At 37.6% G+C, this 22,815-nt stretch overlaps 1 protein-coding gene across 3 annotated transcripts in view; it reads left to right on the forward strand.

Moving 5' to 3' along the window:
• Positions 1–821: 821 nt before the first annotated feature.
• LOC149066956 (uncharacterized) overlaps positions 822–22,815 on the forward strand; it is a 37,966-nt gene continuing 15,972 nt past the window's right edge. The window contains exons 1-2 of one of the 3 annotated variants that reach the window (XM_089252917.1): positions 822–1,202; positions 9,088–9,222. In XM_089252917.1, the coding sequence (XP_089109043.1) occupies positions 9,152–9,222 (71 nt within the window). In that variant the 5' untranslated portion in view covers positions 822–1,202; positions 9,088–9,151. Of the gene's footprint in view, positions 1,434–5,450; positions 5,533–9,087; positions 9,223–22,815 lie in introns of those variants that run through there. The other 2 variants (XM_089252918.1, XM_089252919.1) reach the window with 2 other exon arrangements.

The following is a 22,815-nucleotide window of genomic DNA, read 5'->3' on the forward strand; positions in this document are numbered from 1 at the left end:
AATACAACGCCACAACAGGCAAAATGCCCAACGAGGTGGCTGAGAAAAAGATGCCCAAAAAAATATGGGTGTCATATATTTCAAAAGTATAGCAACCCAATTAAAAATGCAATTAACAAAAATTGTAAACAATATTTACACATGATAAAATATTATACAATGCCCATAAAGAATACTTATGGTTGTCTTATTTGTTGTCTTATCTTATGGGTTCCTTTTTTTTTATTCTTTGATTTCAGTTATACTAAAAGCACAAACGACCTTAGTTGAAAATACAGGAAAAAAAAATTATGGATCAGTGGATCAGCCCGAATCATTGGAATGTTCCATAAAATGGCATATATGGTCAGAATGACTTGAAGTGAAATAAAAAATCATTTTTCGTTGGTTGGACCCCTAATTTCTTCATCCCCATCATAGGATTATGGCGCCACGGACTTCGTCACAAATTGCCCATATTTTATACATTAAAATATGGGCAAAGCCTGGTTTTCCTACGATTAGGTTTTTTGCACCGTGTGAACCGAATTAGACAATTTCGCGCTTGCAGAAACGTGTTACATAATCACGCTACGCGTTTGTGTTTTCCTAGCGTGGCGCATCAGATCAGGGCGGCTATATTCCTTGCATCAGCTACTCTGTCGTCTGTATGTATGCTGCGGTTTGAAGGGAAGAGAAAGAAAACACAAGAGTGAAGAGAACATCAACAAAACGCACGACGCATTTGACTCCGCCCGACGTAAAGCGCTGTCGTGAGCCGTGTTGCGCTCTGTAGGAAAACAGTCATGCGGATTTTCTTGTTGGTGAGTGGACGGCGTGTCGCGCTGAGTAATTCACGTTGCGCGCGGCACAGAAAACCTGCTCCTAGGAAAACCCCGGCTTTACGATTAAGTAAGCTATTTAAAGTGGCTATAATTACGAGGAAAATGTGGTTCTTGCGTCATATTGTTCCTATCTCACACCCAATTGAAATGCCACTCTCCTCAGCGTGAAGCTTGAATTGGATCAATCAGTGGTCTGGAAATGGATTTTCGTCTTGTAGTCGGTAGACGAAGAGTAGAAAAATCTGGAGAGTCATGGTCTCTGTTATTGTTTAAGTTTTGTGGGCATGTTTACGAAAGGAAACATTTTCCCGCTCAGCGTGCGTTGCTCTGTCTGTAAGAATAACTGAAGAGCCATTACATTAGATGCAGTTGTGTGTGGTGAGTGTGGTGCACATACTCTATATTTCGTTACATGGCGTTTTTTTCTAAGATACATTGTGTGCTCTTCTATTTATATTTGCTTGAACTTTCGTTTCATGTAGAGGTGTATTCACGAAATCATGTTCTTAATTTGAAATATCAATCGTCTATTTAAGATATTTCGCCCCCTTCAGTAAACAATTTGTGCAAGTGGAAAAAACAGATATTCTTGTTTAGTGAATTTTTTAGGTGTGTGTTAAGCGTCTATTTAGCCTATTTATAATGTGCCAATGCCCTCCCCCATGAGGGTGGTGCCGACAGGACTCGGGATGATTCTCATCATTTTTGTTTTTTCATGCTATAAATTCACTATACTGGGGGCCCTGCTCCAGGATGTGAGGGCTATGCATGTGCCTATAACCTGACTGTAACTCATCTCAAACCACTTCTTGATGAGTTAGAAGGGACAACTTGGTGATTTTCGACTTTTTTTCAGCGCCAAACATGTCTGACGACCCAACCAAAAGTCGCTAAGGCCGTTAGACAGTAGTGATGTCCAAAGAAAAATCGCCAGCACAGAAAACAAGAACAAAAACCCATTATTAAAAATAACACGAAGCACAAGAGAAATACAATACTATAAAGACAAATAAGCCCTGAATTATATGATTTCTGGGTTAAACTTTTTCCTGTTTTACAGTCCACAAATTCAACACTGGGATTGAAGTGCTCCCCCCAGTTACACCCTTGCACTAATTACATCAAAAAACAAAGTAAATATTTATATGATATTATTTTAAAAAACGGAATGTCTTTGGAAGTCAATATCGCCTAATTAAAATCATAACAAGCGTTCCGAAAAGGGCTTCTGGGACAGGGCGTTTACTGGCAAAAAAATCTGTGTATTTCGGAAAATCATGGGCAGCCTATGTAGGGGTCATGATAAATTTTTTGGTCAAAAGGGGGTCGCTCTTCACAAAGTTTTCTCACCACTGCTCTAGACCAGTGATTCCCAACGTGGGCGTTAACGCCCCCTTGGGGGTGGTAGGAGCTATGGGTATAACATAGAATCCTATGGGTTAGATTGCGTTGGGGGGGGGGGGGGGTGATGGGGTGAAAAAGGTTGGGAAACTATGCTCTAGACGCTTGCTTCCAGCAATCAATGAATTTCTGTTCCCTCGCTATCCACGTTTCGATAAACCCAACGAGCGTATTCGCAGACCTGTCATAAACAGCTACCTAAAAACACCTCCCGGATCCCCTCTCTCTATCCCATTAAAACCCACTGACCCTCCACCCTGCGACCTTCTACTATTCTCGACGTATTCTACTTTCTCTTCCCAAACTTACTTACTCATAGATCTCAACAGTCTTATCTACGCCGCCTATTTTCTCCAAACGGAGCGTGATCTCATTTATGAACTGACGCCAGTCAGCCAAGGTGCTCGAGGAAAAAGAATACTCCTGTGCTATCCTGGTGGTGCTTTGACCTAGCAGAATCAATTGCAAAGCAGGAAAATCTCAGGAATATTCAACCTACTGAACATAGGTGGATATCGAACGTTTAAAGAAAAAACCGCATAGTCTAGCTTCTCAGAAAGATTGTATATTGTATTGGCCAGAATAAAATAAACGTGCTTACATTTCTTGTTATAATGATGAAATGAAAATGTGCATCAGGGCACAAAATTAAATACATAATACAGGAAAATCTCAGGAATATTCAGCCTACTGAACATAGGTGGAGATAGACTTGGAAGTCTGGGGGGGGCACGATGATGTCAGTTCATCTATACATATATGCATTAGATCAGTTGACTTCACCTTTGATGCTGGAAGGCAATGTCCCCCAGTATCTCCGCCTACGCTACTGAATTTTCCCACCCGAACCATGAGCCATGCCTAATCAATTTCTTGCCTCTGCACTTACTAGCCATGCAGACCCAAATGAAACCATCGGAAATATTATTTTTTGGGGTCACTTTCATGATAGTTCCGCATTTGGGGCAATGCATTGTTGATTTAATAAGCCCTGTATTCTACAAAAACTCTAACAACAGAGGGCTATTTGGGCACAGGTAAGTTTAATAGGAAATTATATTACCCATTCCCTCTTCACCCAATGTCGGCCTGCCATTTGAAAATTTTAGATTGAGATCCTGACTAGAAATAGTACCCTGATAATTTTGCATGATGCTGAGAATGGAAAGCATCAGAAAAATTGAAAAAAAGGAATACAACCAAAAAAAAAAAGAAAGGAATGATGCAACCTTACCTGATATGACAAAAATGTAATCCTAATGCTCGGAACAAAAATCATTCTTGCCAAATAAAAAATTTCCAAAACAGGAAAAAATGGCTGTTGAAAAAAAAAATTGTGATAAAGAATGGACAACACAAGCAATAACAAACAACATTTTTAAGACTAAATAAGGGATCGAGATTAAAAATGTAGCATCCTAGACCACATAGACGTACTTCCTTTTAAATAATACAAGAGTATGGCAAAAAAAAAACTCTGGGTTTGGTCCAAAACAGTCTCTTTGTTCGATAAAAACACAATTGCAGGATTAAAAATATAACATACCAAAAACTAATGAAAATTGAAATATGGCTGCTGGTGAATAGGATCAGCTGACCAATCACAAAACAATAGTGTAGGCCCAACCACTCAAGGGCATAAATACAACACGAGACTCCGGAAAACTTGATTTTTGTTTTAGTTTTATCAATTCTTCTGAAGATGCGAATTACTAGTGTTGGGGAAAACATTGTGAACTAACTCAAACGAACGATGGTCTTTGAACTCAAACAGATAACTTTAATTTAATAATGGGGCATGAAAACCTTTATATATACTATTGCTTTTTCAAATTCTTTCTAAAAAAATCTGTGAAAAAATCACTTTTTTGGTACTGATTTGAGCAGTGCTCAACCAGTAAATAAAGTAGGTACTGTATTTACTTTAATGCTTTGAAAAATATACAAGCAAATGGAAGACTATTGCTATAACTTGAAACACCTGAAATAACTGTAATATAATTTCTTTTGTAATTTTTCACAATTTTCTCCTAAAACAAAGGCGAAAAAAGATGCTCGTGTAAAAAAAATTGAGTGATTCCAACTACAGTAGAACCTCAATTGTTCAGAATATTTTTTTTCCCAACAATCTTTTGTGTCTGCGCTGCCAATCTGGTAATGCATTAAAAGTTCCCCCTGAATTTGTCAAAACTTTTTATTTTTACTCTTGCATTCTTTTTAGTATCCTTGTATGCTCCATTGTGTGTGTTTTCAAAAGTTTTTGCACTTGAGCTACATATCTAGTAGTTGTGTGTTAAAAAAAAGGAAAAGGTAAGGTTTTTTTGTGTAACTTGTTAACCAAAAGTTCTATACTTGGATAATGAGCTTAATTTGTTCCGCCAACATGCTCATTATATAAATTGCTTCTTATTCAAAATAAACTTCCTCATAGGAAATAATGGAAACTTCGATGATTTGTTCCACAATTATTCATTCACATGAAAATGATATAAAAATGTCATTCACTCAATAATGTAACACAGTAAACAATATTGTTCTGAATAATTTCCACAAGACTTTGAGATTGCAAAACAAGAAGCAGTTCGACGGACAAGCACAGATTTATTTACAGAACAGCAATTTACATGTATTTACAAGCTAATCAGAGAGGTAAAAACTTTCTTTCAACGTTCAATCACAACTGACTTTTCATCCAGTCTATCTCTACTGGAATCTGCCTCCCTCTTGCGATCGCCTCATACTTATAGCTCCGGTCGAAACTTTGAGAAAAAGAATATTCCACAAATTTCTATTTCATAGTGCCAGATTTGTGGCGTCACTGCCTAGATGGGCGTAACCTTCTGGAAGCTTCTGTCCAACCCTCCACCAGGTCTTCGCCAATCGCATTGCTTTGCACAATACTGAAACTGGTATCAACAGATTTTGATATTTCTGAGAACCATCGAACAAATCGGGCCATCTATAGATCGTAACAATATAATAAATAATACGATGAAACCTGTATAAGACGTAATGTCAACAGAAACAAATTATTTTCTGTTTTAGACAGGTGTACCCAAAAATATATATGCAGTGATTTATTTGTCATTTTGCAAATTTTATTATTTCAATTATTTATTATTTTAAATTTTTATTATTTCATTATTTTCAATCGCCAATTTATTTATCAAATTCACTGATTTATTTTATTTTCTTCGAGTGGCTGCGGACCCCTGGAAAGTGCACACTGAGCCAACACCAGCTAAAGCAAAAAGCCTCGCCCCGAGATTCATGACATCGACATTTGCCCTCAAAACCCGTCTTCCCTGTAAGATCATTTTCCAGCAACACACACTGCAACGCAGATATGTTATATTTGACCCACGTTATTATTATATTTTTCTTTTAATGTTATAAAAAAAGAGGTTGAATTACTGAAGAATTGAGCACTTGAATAGACTAGTTTATACTTATAATTCAACATTATTTTCACATTATTTTTAAGTATCAATTAGGGCCAGAGCTTTTAATAAGAACTTGAAAATATTTGAAAAAATTACCCTTTGACTTCAAAACTTCCCCAAGAGCATTAATTTTTCAGAACTTCATTTCTGTAGATTTTTAACCAAAAAATATCCATTTGAATACCAAAATTAAGTTGAGACCAATTCAACTATATAATATCCTTTATTTTTCATTAAGATAGACACATGCAATATTCACTATATATTTTCAGTCATTTATCAAAATAAATAAATATACAAAAGGAACTTTTCACGTAATTTGTATTTTATTAAAGGGAAGAAAACAAGTGAATGAATAAACAAATATACTTTGCTTTGCTCCTTCCACTATGATTGCACGATTCTCATTCATACACAGATGCATAACATTTTCTGCTAAGATGTGATTCAAGTAGTAAAAATCTATTTCAAAAATAGTGTTTTTGTTTTTCTTTGAAAATGTCGCCAGCTTCTTTGCATAAAATTTTTTAACTATTTAAAAGTGCGTTTTTATTTGAAGGTTCTTTAGAAATATGTTGGGAAAAAAATTCACAGAATTTTTTCCTCCCACATTCTAAAGCTTACCTCAAAGAAATATTGTTAGTACCTGTCTATATTTCCCAAACCTGGCTTTTAAATTAGTGTTTGTATATATTTTCCAGTTAAAAAACATGACAAAACCCAATTCATCAACATAGTATTTTGTAATTGCTAAATAATCGAAAGTTGTTTATCATAACACACATTGCAAGTCTATTTCAAAAATGCACCTTCTGTACACATCATTGAAAAACTTAGATTAATTTTGAGAATTATATTATAAAGCAACGTGTGATCTATGTTCAAGATTGGCAACTCTATTTGGAAAAAACACCATTTTGTGCTACATCCAGTTTTTCAGATATTTTCAATCAGATACACCATCAGGAAAAAAAAAATGGTGTGAAAAAACATTGTTAAAGTTTCATTGTTTATACATGAAAAACTGAAAACAAATTAATTATGTGAACAACTGGAAATTGAAAACAATATATATGAACATAGATGTATAGATAAAGCCTAAATGGACCATTTCCTTGGACTAAATCCATTTAGGCTTTGAAGGCCAAGAGATGCTCTCAGAAATGTTCTGTATTGAGCCAATGTCAAGGTGTTCCCCCGATGAGAACCCTAGACATTGGCTACAACTTTTTTTTTCATTTTTGAATTCTTTGTGAATTCTCATTCTAAATTTTTTTGAAATTTTCAGTGATCATATATGTTTTCAATTTCTAGTTCATATAATTAATTTGTTTTCGGTTTTTCATATATAAACAATGAAACTTTAACAATATGTATATATATGAAAAAGATTTAGTATTTTAGGGGCTATATAATAAACTATTTTTAAATGTTTTATTGACTCCTGGCACTTGATAAATATTCCTATATCGAGTAGATGATCTATTGCTGTTCATGGTTAGCCTTATATTATTTAATGTTACGAATTTTATAATTATATATATATATATATATAGATTTGCCTTAGGGGCCGTTCAAGTATTACGTCATCATCCATGGGGGGGGGGGGTTTCAGATTTGCTGACTTTTGATGACAAGGGGGTTTGGATAATGCCCACGTAATCAACCACCCCTTATGAAAATATGAGAAGCTCAATTGCCACAAGCAGTGATTGTGTATCTTTATGTGTATATCAGTTTCATGGTTGATAGTTTTAGTTTTTAAGCTAATGTATTTCGTTTTTCGTGTATTCAGTTTTAATTTATTATTATTTAGCCGTATATTTATCATAAATAGATCCTCTTCAACTTTTTCTTTAAAATTTTTCATTTCTGTATCTTCAGAACATAATAAAGCCCTACTTCTATGTATAGTAGTTTATGAGGATTGGGATTATGACATTAACGATATTTGTAATAATAATATTACAGAATATTCATCGGTGCATTTCATGTAATAGTAAAAAATTAATATTAAAAAATGCCTGATTTTTTTATATGCAGCTGTACAAATAGGCCTATATACTCCCTTTACCCAAAACAAAGCTTGCTGGTGGCCGGATTAGCTGTTGTTTTTTTTCAACTATTCTTTTTAAAGAACTTAGGCAACAAGCTACTTGGCAACTTTTGCTTGCCTAGAAATGTATAAAATAAACATTTAAAGTAGAAATTTATCATTAAAAAACTGCTAACGGCTGTCGTAATTGCGATTTATCAGGGGCAGGCAGCTTTTTGGTCGGGGGAAAATGGCAAAACATGATGTCACGGCATTGAAAATATTGCGAGCAAAGGCTTTCTGCTTTAGCTGGTATTGACTGAGCCCCAAGAGCTGCAGAGCACCAGTTGAGAACCACTGTAACTAAGACCAGCATAGGCTCTGTCCCTAGTGGGATGTAAGCCTTTTACCCCGAGGAGTTTGACCACGCTGGAGAGAAGTTGAGAACCACTGGGGCCTATGTGGTGATAATAAAGCTTTCTTTGACGCAGTCCTGCTCCTTAATTGAAACTATGGCTTAAATTGACAACAGTTGATATAGCCTGGATAGTGTATGGTTAAAATTTTTTTAAGAAAGTAATATATAAAGCAGGGCTGAATGAATCGCAAAATAATCTTGGCACCAGAAATTTTTTTACCTGAAGAAAAAAGTCCAAAATAATGCTTCTTTTGACTTTTTCAGGGCATAGTGACCCTCTTTCTTTTTGGCAGATATGTTGCCATGAATTCCAAACATTTTGTGCTGCTCTCAGCCCACAATTTAGTCACTACACAAAGGAAATTTTAAGCACCAATACCAGTTTTTTAGTTGCTGTGGTGACTTGGCACCTGGGATTTGTCAAGCCCATATAGGATTTATAGTAGGGGATGAGAATAAAAATCAAGTTTAAGCGTAACAGTGTTTAAAAAAAATTCAAATAAAAAATATAAGGCATTTTACCTGTTTAAAATAGAATTCAAACCATTTCCATGAAAAAAAGTTTGAGAAAAGTTCTCTATAATACTTAGAAATGTATGTGTGTGCCGGGAAGACAGAAAAATAGAGTTCAGTCAAAATTTCCATTTTGACAAATACTGGTATAGTGAAAATCTTGTTGTAACAAAAACTTTTACAATTCTGCAGAGAAGTTTACATAGGAACGATGTAAAACCCCAGAATTCCTTTATAACGAAATTTCATTGTAACAGTGATTTCTCTGGTCTTTCTCTCTTGGAGTTCGTTATAACAGGGTTAGACTGTATGTATACATAAATGTTCTTGGAATCTCATTAAATTTTTCTTTTTCTTCTTCGTTCTTGTTTAAACAACTAGCCCTTCTTATAGGAAATTTTAATGGGTTGATCTTCAATAGCTGGTTTTCAATTTTCTTTGTATGTGCTCCAGGTCTGAAAATATCTTATGACAACCTACCAGTAGCCCTGCTGTTGTATGTAGAGAGACAAACAAGATGACAACAGAAGACCAGCAGCTTTTTAAGCTTCAGAATGAATTCAAAAAACTTCGTGTTGATTTCAATAAGTAAGTGCTTATTTGAAGTTATAAGTGAATGACTCAATGATACAGCTATGATAAATAGATTATGCAACATTCATTACACAGTACATTCAGAAAAACCATGCATATGATTTTTATTTATTTTTGAAAGTATACATCACATTTTATTTGTTATGAACTCGGATAGCACACATCAGTGCTCTGTGCTCATGTCTGATTTGGTGCTCGCGAGCACTTGATCAAAGTAAATACCTTGTACAAATTGTAATAAAAGGATTGAAATCACCCAGATTCCATGCATTCGTATGGTCAAACTTTTCATAAGGGTGTTTTTTTTTTTGGTGAAGGGCAAAGGCAGTGCTCTTTACTAGAAAAGGCTGAAGACCTTTGCACACAATATCTTAGGTATTCGTGCACTCACTGTTTTAGGAAAATATACAGGGTGTGTCTGGATCAAATGTTCCTATTTTCAATCAGTTGAGAACATTACTCAAAAAGTTGTTATAAAAAAAATTATTTCACTTCCACAATGGTCATATCCATCGCTTGACAAATCCCAGGTGCCGTGTTGTCATTTTGACTTAAAAATCAGTATTGGCACCTAAAATTTTCTAAATGTGGTTGCTAAATTGAAGTAAATTTATAAATTGGAATCTAAGAATTTCACAAAATCTTTTGAATTATATTGCATCTTTTAGCATGAGGAAAAAGAAAACATTATTTAGGACTGTTTTTCTTGAGCAAAAAACCAGGCTTGGCCCCTAAGAAATTTGGCCTGGCACCTAAATATTTTTTAAAATATGTCAAGCCCTTATCACATCACATGAAAGTGCACACTACACCATTGGTTTTGAGATTTTTTCTTACACTTCTAAAAATTCCTTATGGTTTCTGATTCCTGAATTCAGCAATTTTCTTTTGTTAACACTGTTGAATAGGAAATTTTACCACTGAGATCTCGCTCCTAGTATGTTTCGTACCCGGTACATTTGGCCCCTGACATTTTGCCGCAGTGTATTTGGCCCCGAAAATTTTACCCCTGACATTTCGCCTGCCCTGACCATAGGAGCGACCCAGTGATTGACCAATTGTGTGACCCTATCAGTGACCAAGTGAGCAACCCTATGAGTGATCAGTGAGTTAGACATTTACTCTCTGACATTTAACCTCCCCTGACCTTACCTGTACGAATGACCGTAAAGTAAGTATGTGAATGATGGTGTAAGTAACTATATGAATGATCAAGTAAGTTGGGCATTTAGTCCCCTGATTACATTTTTCCTGCTCTGACCTTTGAGTGACCCTGTGAGTGATCAAGTGAACTGAAAATTTACTCCTTTCACATTTCACCTGCCCTGGCTGTATGAGCGATCGTATGGATGACTTTATGAGTAAACATATGATTGATGGTAAGAATACCAAGTAAGTGACCGTACGAGTGATCGAGTGAGTTGGACATACTTCCTGACATTTCACCTGCCCTGACTATGAATGACTGTAGAAATGACCACAGAAGTAACAAAGTGAGTGGCTAAGCAAGTGATCATATGAGTGAACAAGTGAGCGATTACATGAGTTAAACAGGATATCTCATTTCACACCCAGCATTGTATAAAAATTAGCCCTTGTGTAAAAGTTAGGTGAGTATGCGACAAAAATTTGCACAAAGTATATAATTTCTATTGCTGTCACAAATGCATTGCCGTACATAGGAAGCGTTAAGTGGGGGAGGTAGTTTGGGAGGTTTTAATGTTTTTCTTCAGAACTGCTATACTGCAGCTTATGTTGAAAAATTTCACAGCAATGTAAATTTGGAAATACTGCATAACCACCTATATAAGAGGGGGGGATTATCTTTGCAGACACTCACCCACTCTGTCACTCACTTAGTCATTATTATGGTCACTCACTTGCTCACTCATATAGTGAATCACTCAGTCACTTACTTGGAAACTCAAATAAGCACTCACTCAGTTACTCATTCGGTCACACATATGATCAATCACTCAGTAACTCCATTGGACACTCATACAATCACACATATGATCAATCACTCAGTAACTCCATTGGACACTCATACAATCATTCATATGGTCAATCACTCAGTTACTTGGACACGCATACGGTACTCATACCGCTATTCGCTCATACAATGACACACTCGTACAGTCAATTGCACACTTACAGATACAGTCACTCACCCATACAGTCAATTGCACACTTACAGATACAGTCACTCACCCATACAGTCAATTGCACACTTACAGATACAGTCACTCACCCATACAGTCAATTACACACTTACAGATACAGTCACTCACCCATACAGTCAATTGCACACTCACAGATACTGTCACTCACGTGGTCAGTCATTCTCTCACTCAGTCTTTGTACGGTCACACTAATTCACTCCTAAAGTCAATTTCATACTCACTCATGCATTCAGGGCAGGTGAAATGTCAAGTCCAAAATTTTCAGGGGCGAAATGTGACTGGGACAAAACATTCCAGGGCAAAATGTCAGAGGCAAAATTTCCAGATCCCGGGAAAAAGATATTCATATTTAGCGTAAATGCAGAAAAAAGAACTTTTCATTGCTTTTCTGGACTTTTCAACATCTATAATATTAGTTTAAAACAGTGTATTCTCTAAATCATCTGATATTTCCTGGGCGGGGATAGGGGAGTTGGCTGTAACAGACCATGGCAGTCCAAGTCCTCTTGGTTGTTCCCAAGAGGAACATGTTCTTTCTATGGAAACCAATATTTATTGGTTTTCATAGAGAGAACATGACCCCCACATCATGGAGCAGGCCCCCCCCCCTCAGGCTGTGGGATCTTTGCCGGGGTGCAAGCCAGAGTTTTCATGGGGGAGGGGGAGCTCTGTAGTGAATTTAGAACATGAAAAAACAGATGTAATTGTCCCAAGCCTCAGGGCTGGAGCCCTGTCAACCCCACCCTTGTGGGAGTCATGAGAAGGGGCACTAAAATTTTTTTTTTTGGTGAGGAAGAAAGTTGCGTGGTTAATTTTTAATATTTTTTTTAGTCACATCGATCTTTAGGACTGGCTATAGTGAACGGCAAGCTCATGCAGTATATGCATGTGACGGAACAAGAGAGTTTGAGAGAAGACAGTTTCGACTAGAATAAGTTTGGTGATCAAATTGGTGAATCGTTTGCCATTAATTGTGTTGTGAAATAAAATTTAGGCCAAATTTAAAAGAATATAGCAGTGTTTTTCAAAGTCTGCATTTGCCAACCTTTGTCAGAGGCATCACAATGAGCTGGACATATTTATTTGTGTGCCTATTCATGCTTTGAAGTGGTTCTTTTACATATGAAAATATCTGCCAAACTGTTCTGGGGAACTGTCAATGAAGGCAAGGAAGTCGCAGGTGACAAAAGTTAGAGAATCACTGGAATACTGTGACAAGCTTATGATCTAGGCTGCTTCTTCTTACCAGGCAGGGACCTGGCTCTGTCCTGCTAGGGATATTAGCCATTTATTCGGCTGAGTTGGTCTGTGCTGGAGGTGTCCGACCGGGAAGCCCTCAAGATACATTCGAAGGCCACCCGGTCCGGCACATCCAACCCTCTTTCCTTTTTTTATCCATGATGAGGGCACTATCCAGTCCCCACCCCCTCCCATCAAGCAGCTTAGCATTAGTGGTGTCCCTGTGGGCTGCTCCTTCCGACCTGATTTGATGCAATTCTGCCATCTGGCTCCTTACCAAGCTGTGGCTCCTGATGTTACACATGCGCACCATCCAGCGAAGCCCTACATCTCCAGAATTTCTTCACCAAATAACAATTTAACAATTATTTACAAAAATGTCAAACTGTTATGATCTAGGCTGACATCAGAGCTTGACTATAGATCAAATAACAAGCATCTAATATCAAACTTCTGAAAATGTGAATAGGAAATGGAATATGTGAAATCTGTCCTCTGGAAGGTTCTTTGGTTGATCCAGTAGTCCCATATTCTGCAGCAGAGCCCCTAATCTGAGATCTTCGGTATGCCCAAGTGAGATTTTTCATGGGGGCCCCTGTATAGTGAATGTAATTATCGTGGCTCACTGGGCTGGAGCCCTGTCAGCCTCTTCTGTGCTTCCCTTTGCAGGTGAATGGAGCACTGACTGTCAGAGTTGAAAATCGGCTGGCACTATGTTTGTATCCTTTAAGTACATTCCCAGTTTTTTCATTAGTGGATGACAATAAAGAATGACAACTTTCATTTCCATTTAAAACATTCAACAATATTAAATTTCTAGATTTTTACACAGAACAAAATTTTAAACTTATCATAGAATATTAATTCTTGTTCAAAGTTATTAGTGCTAAAATTTCAACAAACTGGTCCGTTCTCACTAGTTCAGTCTGTCCATCGAGACACTTTTTGAAACTACATCACAGCGAGAACCACAACTTCCTGGTTTGTTGTTTGAATGTTCACCTTCCAAGCATCTCCCAGCGATGAGATCCAGCATATATCAGCATATATCCAGTGTTGATGAGTCCAAGGACAACATAGACAAATCTTGGTTGTCAGCGAGCTCGCTTCATAGGAGAGGAAGATACATGAAGGAATTTCGGACAGGCAGCAAAGTGGCAAGCAGGATGACGGGAACGGTGCCGGTTCATGACACTGGAACATTGGTACATGGTGATGGAATAGATGGGACTCACACTCTGCTCACAGGACAGAGCGTCTCGGGAACAAATTACTTTAGAATGATTTGCGTTGAAGTGAATTGCGACTGTACCCAGCACTTAGAATTGGCGCCGCTGAAATATTAAGATAAATTTTTTGACACCATTTCTCATTTGCATATTTTTACAGAATAAAACATTATTGCACATCTATGATATATGGAATATGGCAACACTAAAAACATAAACATTGAAGACCGGCGAGGTTGTACAACATTAGACCTATTGTAAATTGAAGTATCTCATGATAATATTAACTGTAAAGGTAGTCCATGGCCTCCATCAGCGTGAAGGTAAATATCACACATTTTAAGTATAATTATATTTGCAAACATTTTTAAATTAAAATTATATTTCACACATTTATCATATTTTATCCGAGGTAGATGACTCTCTGCGACACCCCCCACCCCCATTATGCTATCATAATTTTTTGGCCCCTCATGCCTTACAAGATAGGTTCGGCTCTCATAAGCAACATTTCCTGTATTTTTAAATTTATTCTTTTTTTACCTGCGGCAATGTGTTTTGTCTATGCATAGTAATGCAATCAGTAAAGAAATACCTCATTCAATGTTCTGTTGCATATCCCGCCAAGCCGCTGATGTTTCGCGAGAAACCGAACACACACTTCCGCTGGCAGTTACCGTGGGATGAACACACATAACAACCATCCTGAAATTGTTAGGTTTATAAATATTTAATATAGTAATAAATATTTTATTTTAACTCGCATGACCATTATTTTTCTCAACTCTTCCATCACTCACCAACAGGACATATGGTGACTCAGATGTAGCCTTTATGTATGTGAAGAATATTTTTTCATCGTTTCTCATTCGCCTCGTGGTTTCACTATATCATTTTCTTTTTTCGACATGGCAGAAGTGTTGCAATACCGATACAATTTTTTACCACGTTGGATCCCGCCTTGTGGTTTGAAATGTGCGAAGCTGCCTTTGAACTTGCAATGCCAAAGCCGATAACAGACTCAAAAGCTATGTACAACCACTGCGTTTCTCACCTGCCGCCGGAAATAGCAACAGTGGTAAGTGATTTCATCATGAAGTGCCGGAAAGTTAATCTGTATGAAGAACTGAAAACGGTCATCATCGAACAATGTGGTAAATTGAAAGTGCAAGAAATCTGATGTCTCCTGTCCGGCGAACAACTGGGTGATAGGAAACCATCTGAACTTCTCTGAATCATGCAGTGTCGTTTGGAAAATCATAACATTGCCAACTCTCTTCTGTTGGAACTGTTCCTACAGCAGCTTCCACAAATGTTACTTCAATTCTAGCTGCCATACAGCCACTCACACCACAGAAAGCTACTGAAGTCGCGGATCGCATCATGGAGTTGACACTGATCAAAATCAAAGAGGTTACGAAGCCATCAATCTCTGAAGCTAGTGCATTTACCTTGAAATCTCAGCTGATGGAGGAAATACAATAACTGCGGCAAGAAGTTGTTATGAGGCGAGCCAGGAGTCATTCTCATGATCAAGACCAGTCCCGTTTCTGACAGAAAAATCCTTTGAGTGTTTCTGACGTATGTTGGTATCATCGCAAGTTCCGTTCCAACACAAGGAAGTATACTAAGCCATGCTCCTACCAGGGAAACAATAACAGCCAGCAGTAGTGGCGACATACCACTTGTCGGTAAGTTCTCATCGCCTATTCATTCGCTATCGTAAAATTAACATTCGCTTTCTTGTTGGTACTGGTAGTGACCTTTCTGTTGTACTTTCAACCAAAAATGATTTTTAATTATCACCGATTCAAAGCTGCAAACGGCACCGGAAATTACTGACCTTAAATTTAGGCCTTAGGAAACAGTTTGTGTTTTCGTTTTTTATTCGTGATGTATCCTGTGCAATCATTGGAGCTGACTTCCTTCATTATTTCAACTTATTACCCGATCTTCAGAGTAGAAAATTAATTGATTTAAATACCAGATTGGAAGTTTTGGGACATTTAAATAACGCGGATCTTCACTCTGTTAAAGTGGAGTCGAAAGATAGCAAATTCCTACTCTAATTTCCTGATATCACGAAACCACAGTGTCCCGACCAGCCCATTAAGCACAATACCATGCATTACATAGAAACTTCTGGTGCCCCAGTCACTGCTAAAGCTCGCAGGCTGTCTAAAATGAAACTGGCCAAATCAGCTTTTCAAGAAATTCTCAATTTCTGCCATATTCAACCTCCCAAGAGCAGTTTTTCTTCTCCTCTCCACATGGTCCTGAAGAAAAATTCTTTGAATTGGTGACCAGTAGGAGACTACAGAGCCCTAAATGCTCGTACCATCTAGGACAAGAAAAAAATACAGTGTCCCGAACATTCAAGACTTCACTGGGAACTTCACTGGAAAAATATTTTTTCTCATGTAGATTTAGTTTCCGCATATCACCAAATTCTAATTTTTCCTGACCACATACACAAAACAGCCATCACAATACCATTTGGTATCTTCGAGTACACATGAATGCCTTTTGGTCTGTGCAATGTTCCACTTTCCAACGTTTTATTGATGAAGTGTCGCGAGATCTTCCATTCACGTATGCTTTTGTTGGTGATATTCTCATTGCATCGTCATCACCTGAGCAACACCATCATCTGAGAGCACTTTTTCAGCGACTCAACGACTATGGTCTCTCGCTGAAGCCTTCCAAGTGTGTGTTTGGACTTTCCACAGTTGATATTCTTGGAGTACAGGTTTCACCGACTGGCATCGATCCTCTTCCAGATAGAGTCAAAGCTATCACATAATATCCTGCTGTAACATGACGGCCTCCAGGTCATGTTTTTCTTCAATAATCCTAATATCAAGAGAGAGTGCTTACCTTTAGACCCCAGGGACTGCTTAGCTACCGGAAACCACAGAAGGTCTCGCTAGCATTCCGGTATGGGCTAGTTCATCTGCTTAGTCTTTCGGCTGGAGGGTGGGGTCTTCCAGTCGCTTGACGAGGATGAGACTGCCGGTCGGGCTGCTAATGTCCCGCCTAAATTAATCTCTTGGCGATATTATTTTCTTAAGCTCTCTTAATCTGTTGGTGCCTCCCGGGAGAGATGTCACCTAGTCTCATTGGAGGTTGTGTCTCTTTGTATGTTTGACCATAAGTTTTATGTTGCTAACTTAAGTATTTCATTTGCCGGTGGATGGCCGCGGACCTCCGTTGGTAAACTTTCCCGATTGTTGTTGGTCGTGTTGGGTGAACCTGGCCAGTTCACCTTGCATGTTGCCAAACGTTAATTTATTGTTTACACTAATATTCTGAAATTATATGTAAATTATGTTGAAATGTATTGTATGTTGTGACGTAATAGTTTTCATGTTGTGACGTAATAGTTTTCTTATTCTGATGGAGTATTTCCGTGATCAGAGTGGACCAAGATATTTGTTTCATGATTCGTATAAATACGGATTGTGTTTGTCGAACATTTCATTCCATTTCACCTCACTCGTTTTACGAGTTGAGTTCTTCGATGTTGTAGCACAGTGGTGCTAGTTTTTCACTAATCAGTTTAAATGTAATGTAACCTCATCTAGCCTTAGGCTTGGAAACGTATCCTGTGATGTTTTTCTAATTTGCATTTGTGTCTCGGCAGGTCCGAACTTCTTTTAAATAGTAGTTTCACATATGAGCTGTGACTTAGCTCTTCTAACCCTAGCTTGGTGACGACCTCTACACCTGGAGTTCCTGATCTAGTTGGTATCGCCAACCACGTACGATGGATGGGTCGACTATGGCTGTTCTCAACATCTGCCTCATCACAGCCTGATTTCCAACCTCTTGCAATCCTAGGCCCCTGGCACTCTCTGGGCTGACGTTCGATGTTCGTTTCTCCTACGGACTTGCATCACCTGCCCCGCCGGCTTCCATTCTTAGCTCCAATGTTGTGCCAGTTCTAGATGGTGCGTCTCGAAATGAGTTGAAGCGGTCCTCAGCGCGCATCATCCACTTTGGGACCAATGTGAATTGGCCTCCTTTGGTCTACCACTCACCGGACGTCCACTTCAAAACTGGACTTGGGAAGTCGTATGGAAACGGGAACTTTCCTCTACTCGTATGCTGAAGTTCCGAACCACATTCAGATAAGTGCAATATGGGAAAAATGTCTGTGATATATTTAAATGTTCTTTATTTAACGTTATACTAAATTTTTAATATCGTTAGCAAGTTCTTGGGTCAATTTTGTAACAATGTTTACTTTTCTTGTGATTGAATAAATGTCTTGATTTGAATTCTGGTATTGACTCATTTCCTTTTGCTGTCAAAAAACTTGAAGTTAAAAGTAGAATCTGGGAGTGCACTAAACACGTTGCACTGCGCCATCCACTCTCACACAACTTAGAAAATTTGTGGGACTTTTCAACTTCTATTGTCACTTTGTTCCAAAGGCTGCTCATATATTGGCACCTTTAGTGAAATGGTTAGAAGGCCGACGAAACTGCAGAAAGTGTGAAGAACCTCTTTCATGGTATGAGACATGCCAGGATGCATTTGACAAAGCAAAATCTGCATTCTACTTCACCATCCAAATCCAGATGCTTCAATCAGTTTGTGGACAGATGTGTCTGACGTTGCTATCGGTGGATCTCTCATGCAATATCATTACAATAGATGGAATCCCATTGCATTTTTGTAGATGAAGCTGACAACAAGTCAAAAAAAGTGGTCAGCCTATGACCAAGAGTTAACACATGTCTGTCGATTCAGGCATATGCTTGAAGGATGAAAATTCACCATATACACTGATCAAAATCCTCTTATTTTTGCATTTCAGCAGAAACCTGATGAATGTTCTAGACAGCTGAGGCATTTGGACTTCACCTCACAATTCTCTACAGACATTCAGCATATCCAGGGAAAAGACAGCATCGTCGCAGACGCTCTCTCCAGGATCGAGATCGACACTATATCCTAACTACCACCATTGAATTACAAGGAACTCTCCAATGCTCAAACCCAAGACTAGGAATTGCAAAACATTTTGGCATCAGCCGTTTCATCTTTGCAAATCGTTAAACAATATTTTCCTATCGAGAATGTTCATTTATATTGCGATATGTTGAAGACCAGTCCTCGACCATTTGTGCCGCAATGTCTTCGAACAGCAGTATTCCATCACCTACATGATTTGTCACATCCAGGAGCTTTGGCAACTACGCAACTTATTTCCTCAAGATTTGTTTGGCCTGGCATGCAAAGATCTATAAAGGAAGCTGTCAGAAGCTGCTTAAAATGTCAAAAATGCAAATTTTCCGCCATACAAAATCTCTGAGAACATTCACTATGCCCGACACTCGCTTTGCCCAAATCCATATCAACTTCATTGGACCTGTGCCACCATCCGAAGGGTACCAATACTGTATGATCATTGATCGCTTTACCAGATGGACAGAATGCATACCAATGCAAGACATGACAGCTGAAACTACAGCTAAAGCTCTCATTCATGGATGGGTATCAAGATTTTGAACTCCTGTTACCATAACCGATCAAGGATGGAACTTTGAATTCACTCTTTTCCGTGAGTTGAACGCAATCCTCAGCACTCATAGAATACATACAACTGCATACCATCCTCAATCCAATGGTATGATAGAAAGACTTCATTGTACTCTGAAAAGTGCCATCGAAACACAACACTCGATGGACAGTCATTACCAATATTTCTGCTGAAAGTGAGTTCCTTACAAAAACGGTAAACAAGCTCGGCGTTGGTGGCTTGAATAGCCACCAGCGCCGAGCTTGTTTACGGTACAACACTTTGTCTTCCAGCTGGCCTACTTTCTCTCGAAATATACAGGGAGACAGCTGAATCAAACTATGTTTTCACATTTGCATGAGATTATGCGTAAGCTATTACCTCTCCCTTCCTCTGGTCGAAACACAAGAAGTGTTTACATTCACAAAGATTTATCGTCTTGTTCGCATGTCTTTCTTCGCGTAGACAACATCCCTTCCTCTTTAATGCCTCCCTACTCAGAACCGTATGAGGTAAATAGAACACGACAACAAGAAGTTTGTTATCAAGATAAGTGATAAACTTGTGACAGTGTCAATCGACAGAGTGAAACCTGCTTACGTAATTGACGAGAATATTAGGCCACCGACGCTGCCTAGTCCCTTAATTGTTCCCAAAACAACTTGCACCAATATTGTAAAACCCAAAAACACTGTGACCAGATCAGGAAGAAAAGTGAATTTTTCTGAAGGACTCACTTACTACTAAGATTTAGTGAATGTTTTGTATGCTTTCAATTTTTCAAATCTTTCATTATACCTATTTTTTGCATTCAGTATACATATTTTTGCATTCGCTAATAATATATCTGTATTCATATATGTATAACTTTTTTTCTCTTCTAATTCATTTTACACTTATTGATTTACAAATTCATTCTCAAATGCTGCAAATATCATTATGCACAGTTTTTGTTTGTACCGCATATCTCATGCATTATTTGCACCATATCACATATATTGTTTTTATATACTTCATGTTTCTTTAATTGGGATTAAGTTGCTGGGGGAATACTCTGTTGCATATCCTGCCAAGCCGCTGATGTTTGGAGGGAAACCAAACACACACACACCTCCGCTGGCAGTCACTGCTGTATGAACATGTGTAAAAACCATCCTGAAATTGTTAAGTTTATAAATTATATAGTAATATTTTATTTTAACTCGCATGACCATTATTTTTCTCAACTCGTCCATCACTCACCAACAGGACAGTTCACTCTATTTAGACGACAGTGTTTTCTTTGATGCGCATTGATTCTGAAGGCATTTCAACAGTGCCAATCATTGAACCAATGAAACCAACTGCTCAATTCACCTTGTTCTGTTGAACGTTGTTTGGCTGTTTTGCTCAGTTTCAAGCCCACTATTTGCCATGTGCGGCAGTACTTCGCAACACAATATGGGCATTATGCACACAGCTCAATATAGATTGATAGTGTATTCAGTAGTTTTGCATCTGCAAGACACGTTTGTGTTGGCGCACCTGTAGAGTTTGTTCCGAAAGTTTCATCATAGTTGCCAAAGGAACTCTGATACGATGAAAACATTGGGGAGGCTAAGGATTGCCAGATGTTCATATATGCAACCCGCAAGAGCATATGCAGGGATGGATTACATTTAAAATTCAACTTTGAATTTTTCATTTCAAAAATGTGGAATGTATATAGGATCATTCCTAGAAAAAGGGTTCAAGTTGAAGCCTCAAACATGTAACATTAATTGCATGTTTGAGGCTTCAACTTGAACCCTTTTTCTAGGAATGACCCTATATACATTCCACATTTTTGAAATGAAAAATTCAAAGTTGAATTTTCAAAGCGGAATTGATCTCAAATTATAGTCAATGACTTGAAGTTCAATATTGCATAAATATTTTCCACTCTTATTTTGTGGGTTTTATGATTAAGTCATGGATTTTGTCTGCTTTGTTACAAAAACAAATATTGCTGTAAAATAATATTATTTCAGCTGTTTTTATCCCTTAAAATAATGAAATCAGCTTAGTTCTTATAGATATGCCAAACAAAAAGCACTTTTAAAATGGCAAAGGGGGGAAAATTACCAATTTTTAATTGCTGTTCAAAATTAGAAACATTTGATCTAGACGTCCTGTATAAGACTCATTTGTTTCAATCAGGGTTGGGGGTTTGAACAGGACAGGTGGGATAAACTGTCCAAAAGTGTCTAATACCTCCATGTTGCAATATGTTATGTGGAAACATATAGATTTTTTTTTCCATTAAACTAACATTAAAAACAGGAAAATATAAAACTAACTAAATTCAAAAATGTTTCAAAAGGTGCCATTTGATTGTTTTTTTTCAAGTTAATCGCTGTGTCAAATAAATGATTTTGAGCTGGAAATCAGATAATTTAATATCACTCATAACTGTTTAAATAAATACTATTTTCAGTTTGTTATGAATATTATTTCTACTTCACATCTTATTTTTCACGTATGATTATAAAGCAGATACTGTATTTAGGACAGTACTTGTCTAAAACCCTGCCAAATCTGTCAGAACACTTTTCTTCAGAAAATACATTATATTGAATGTACCTGATATGCAGTCGACGGCATTCCAGGAAGAGGCCACCCACACTCTTCAGTTTTAGTTCCTCTTTTTTTTTTTTTTTTCCTTTCACTCTGTTTATATATATGTGTGCTTGTTGTAGACGAGGACGGTCTTGTAGAATCATCCTCCTTGCATAGATGAATTAAACAAATGAACAACAAAATGAACTGAACCTTTAATGATTTGCACAATCGTGCCTATCAGTACACCAGTGGATGGCAAGTACAAATATTAGTGATTAAATTATTGGAGATACACACACAAGACAGAAACAGAAGCATAAGGTTTGAACACAAGAAATATAAATGCATAATATAGTTTCGAATCCAGATAGATTTAAAAAAAAAAATAAAAAAATAAAAAATATAAATAGAATGTTACCTGGGCACATGGGTAGAGATATGGAGCAAACAACAACAGAAAGGGCGTCGAAACTACTGCCCCAAGAAAAATAAAATTTTTGATATATCCTCGATAAATCGAAAAAAATGTAGACACATAGAAGGAGAGGGGTTGCTAAACATTAGATAAAAGTTTGATCGGGAGTAGGTATGGCGAAGGTATTTAGAGATATGAGTATGTCTTTGAAGTGCAAAGAATGTGCATTCCTTAAGAAGGTGAAAAAGGCCATTGTAGCTATTTAGTTGATTGCAATACTGACAAGGTTCATCAGGGTTAAATTTGTGCAATATACCTTTGTTAGTATAAAGTATAAAAGGGTAAAGGCAAAGCCTGGCCATATTCTTACGGACCGCCAAGGGGAGATTGAAGAGAAGGTAAGACTGTAGGGAC

The sequence above is a fragment of the Pholcus phalangioides genome, unplaced genomic scaffold (genome assembly GCF_987345545.1).
Source record: "Pholcus phalangioides strain wild (caught in Gottingen) unplaced genomic scaffold, Ppha-v1.0 ptg000031l_1, whole genome shotgun sequence".
In the NCBI taxonomy this organism is placed as follows: domain Eukaryota; kingdom Metazoa; phylum Arthropoda; class Arachnida; order Araneae; family Pholcidae; genus Pholcus; species Pholcus phalangioides.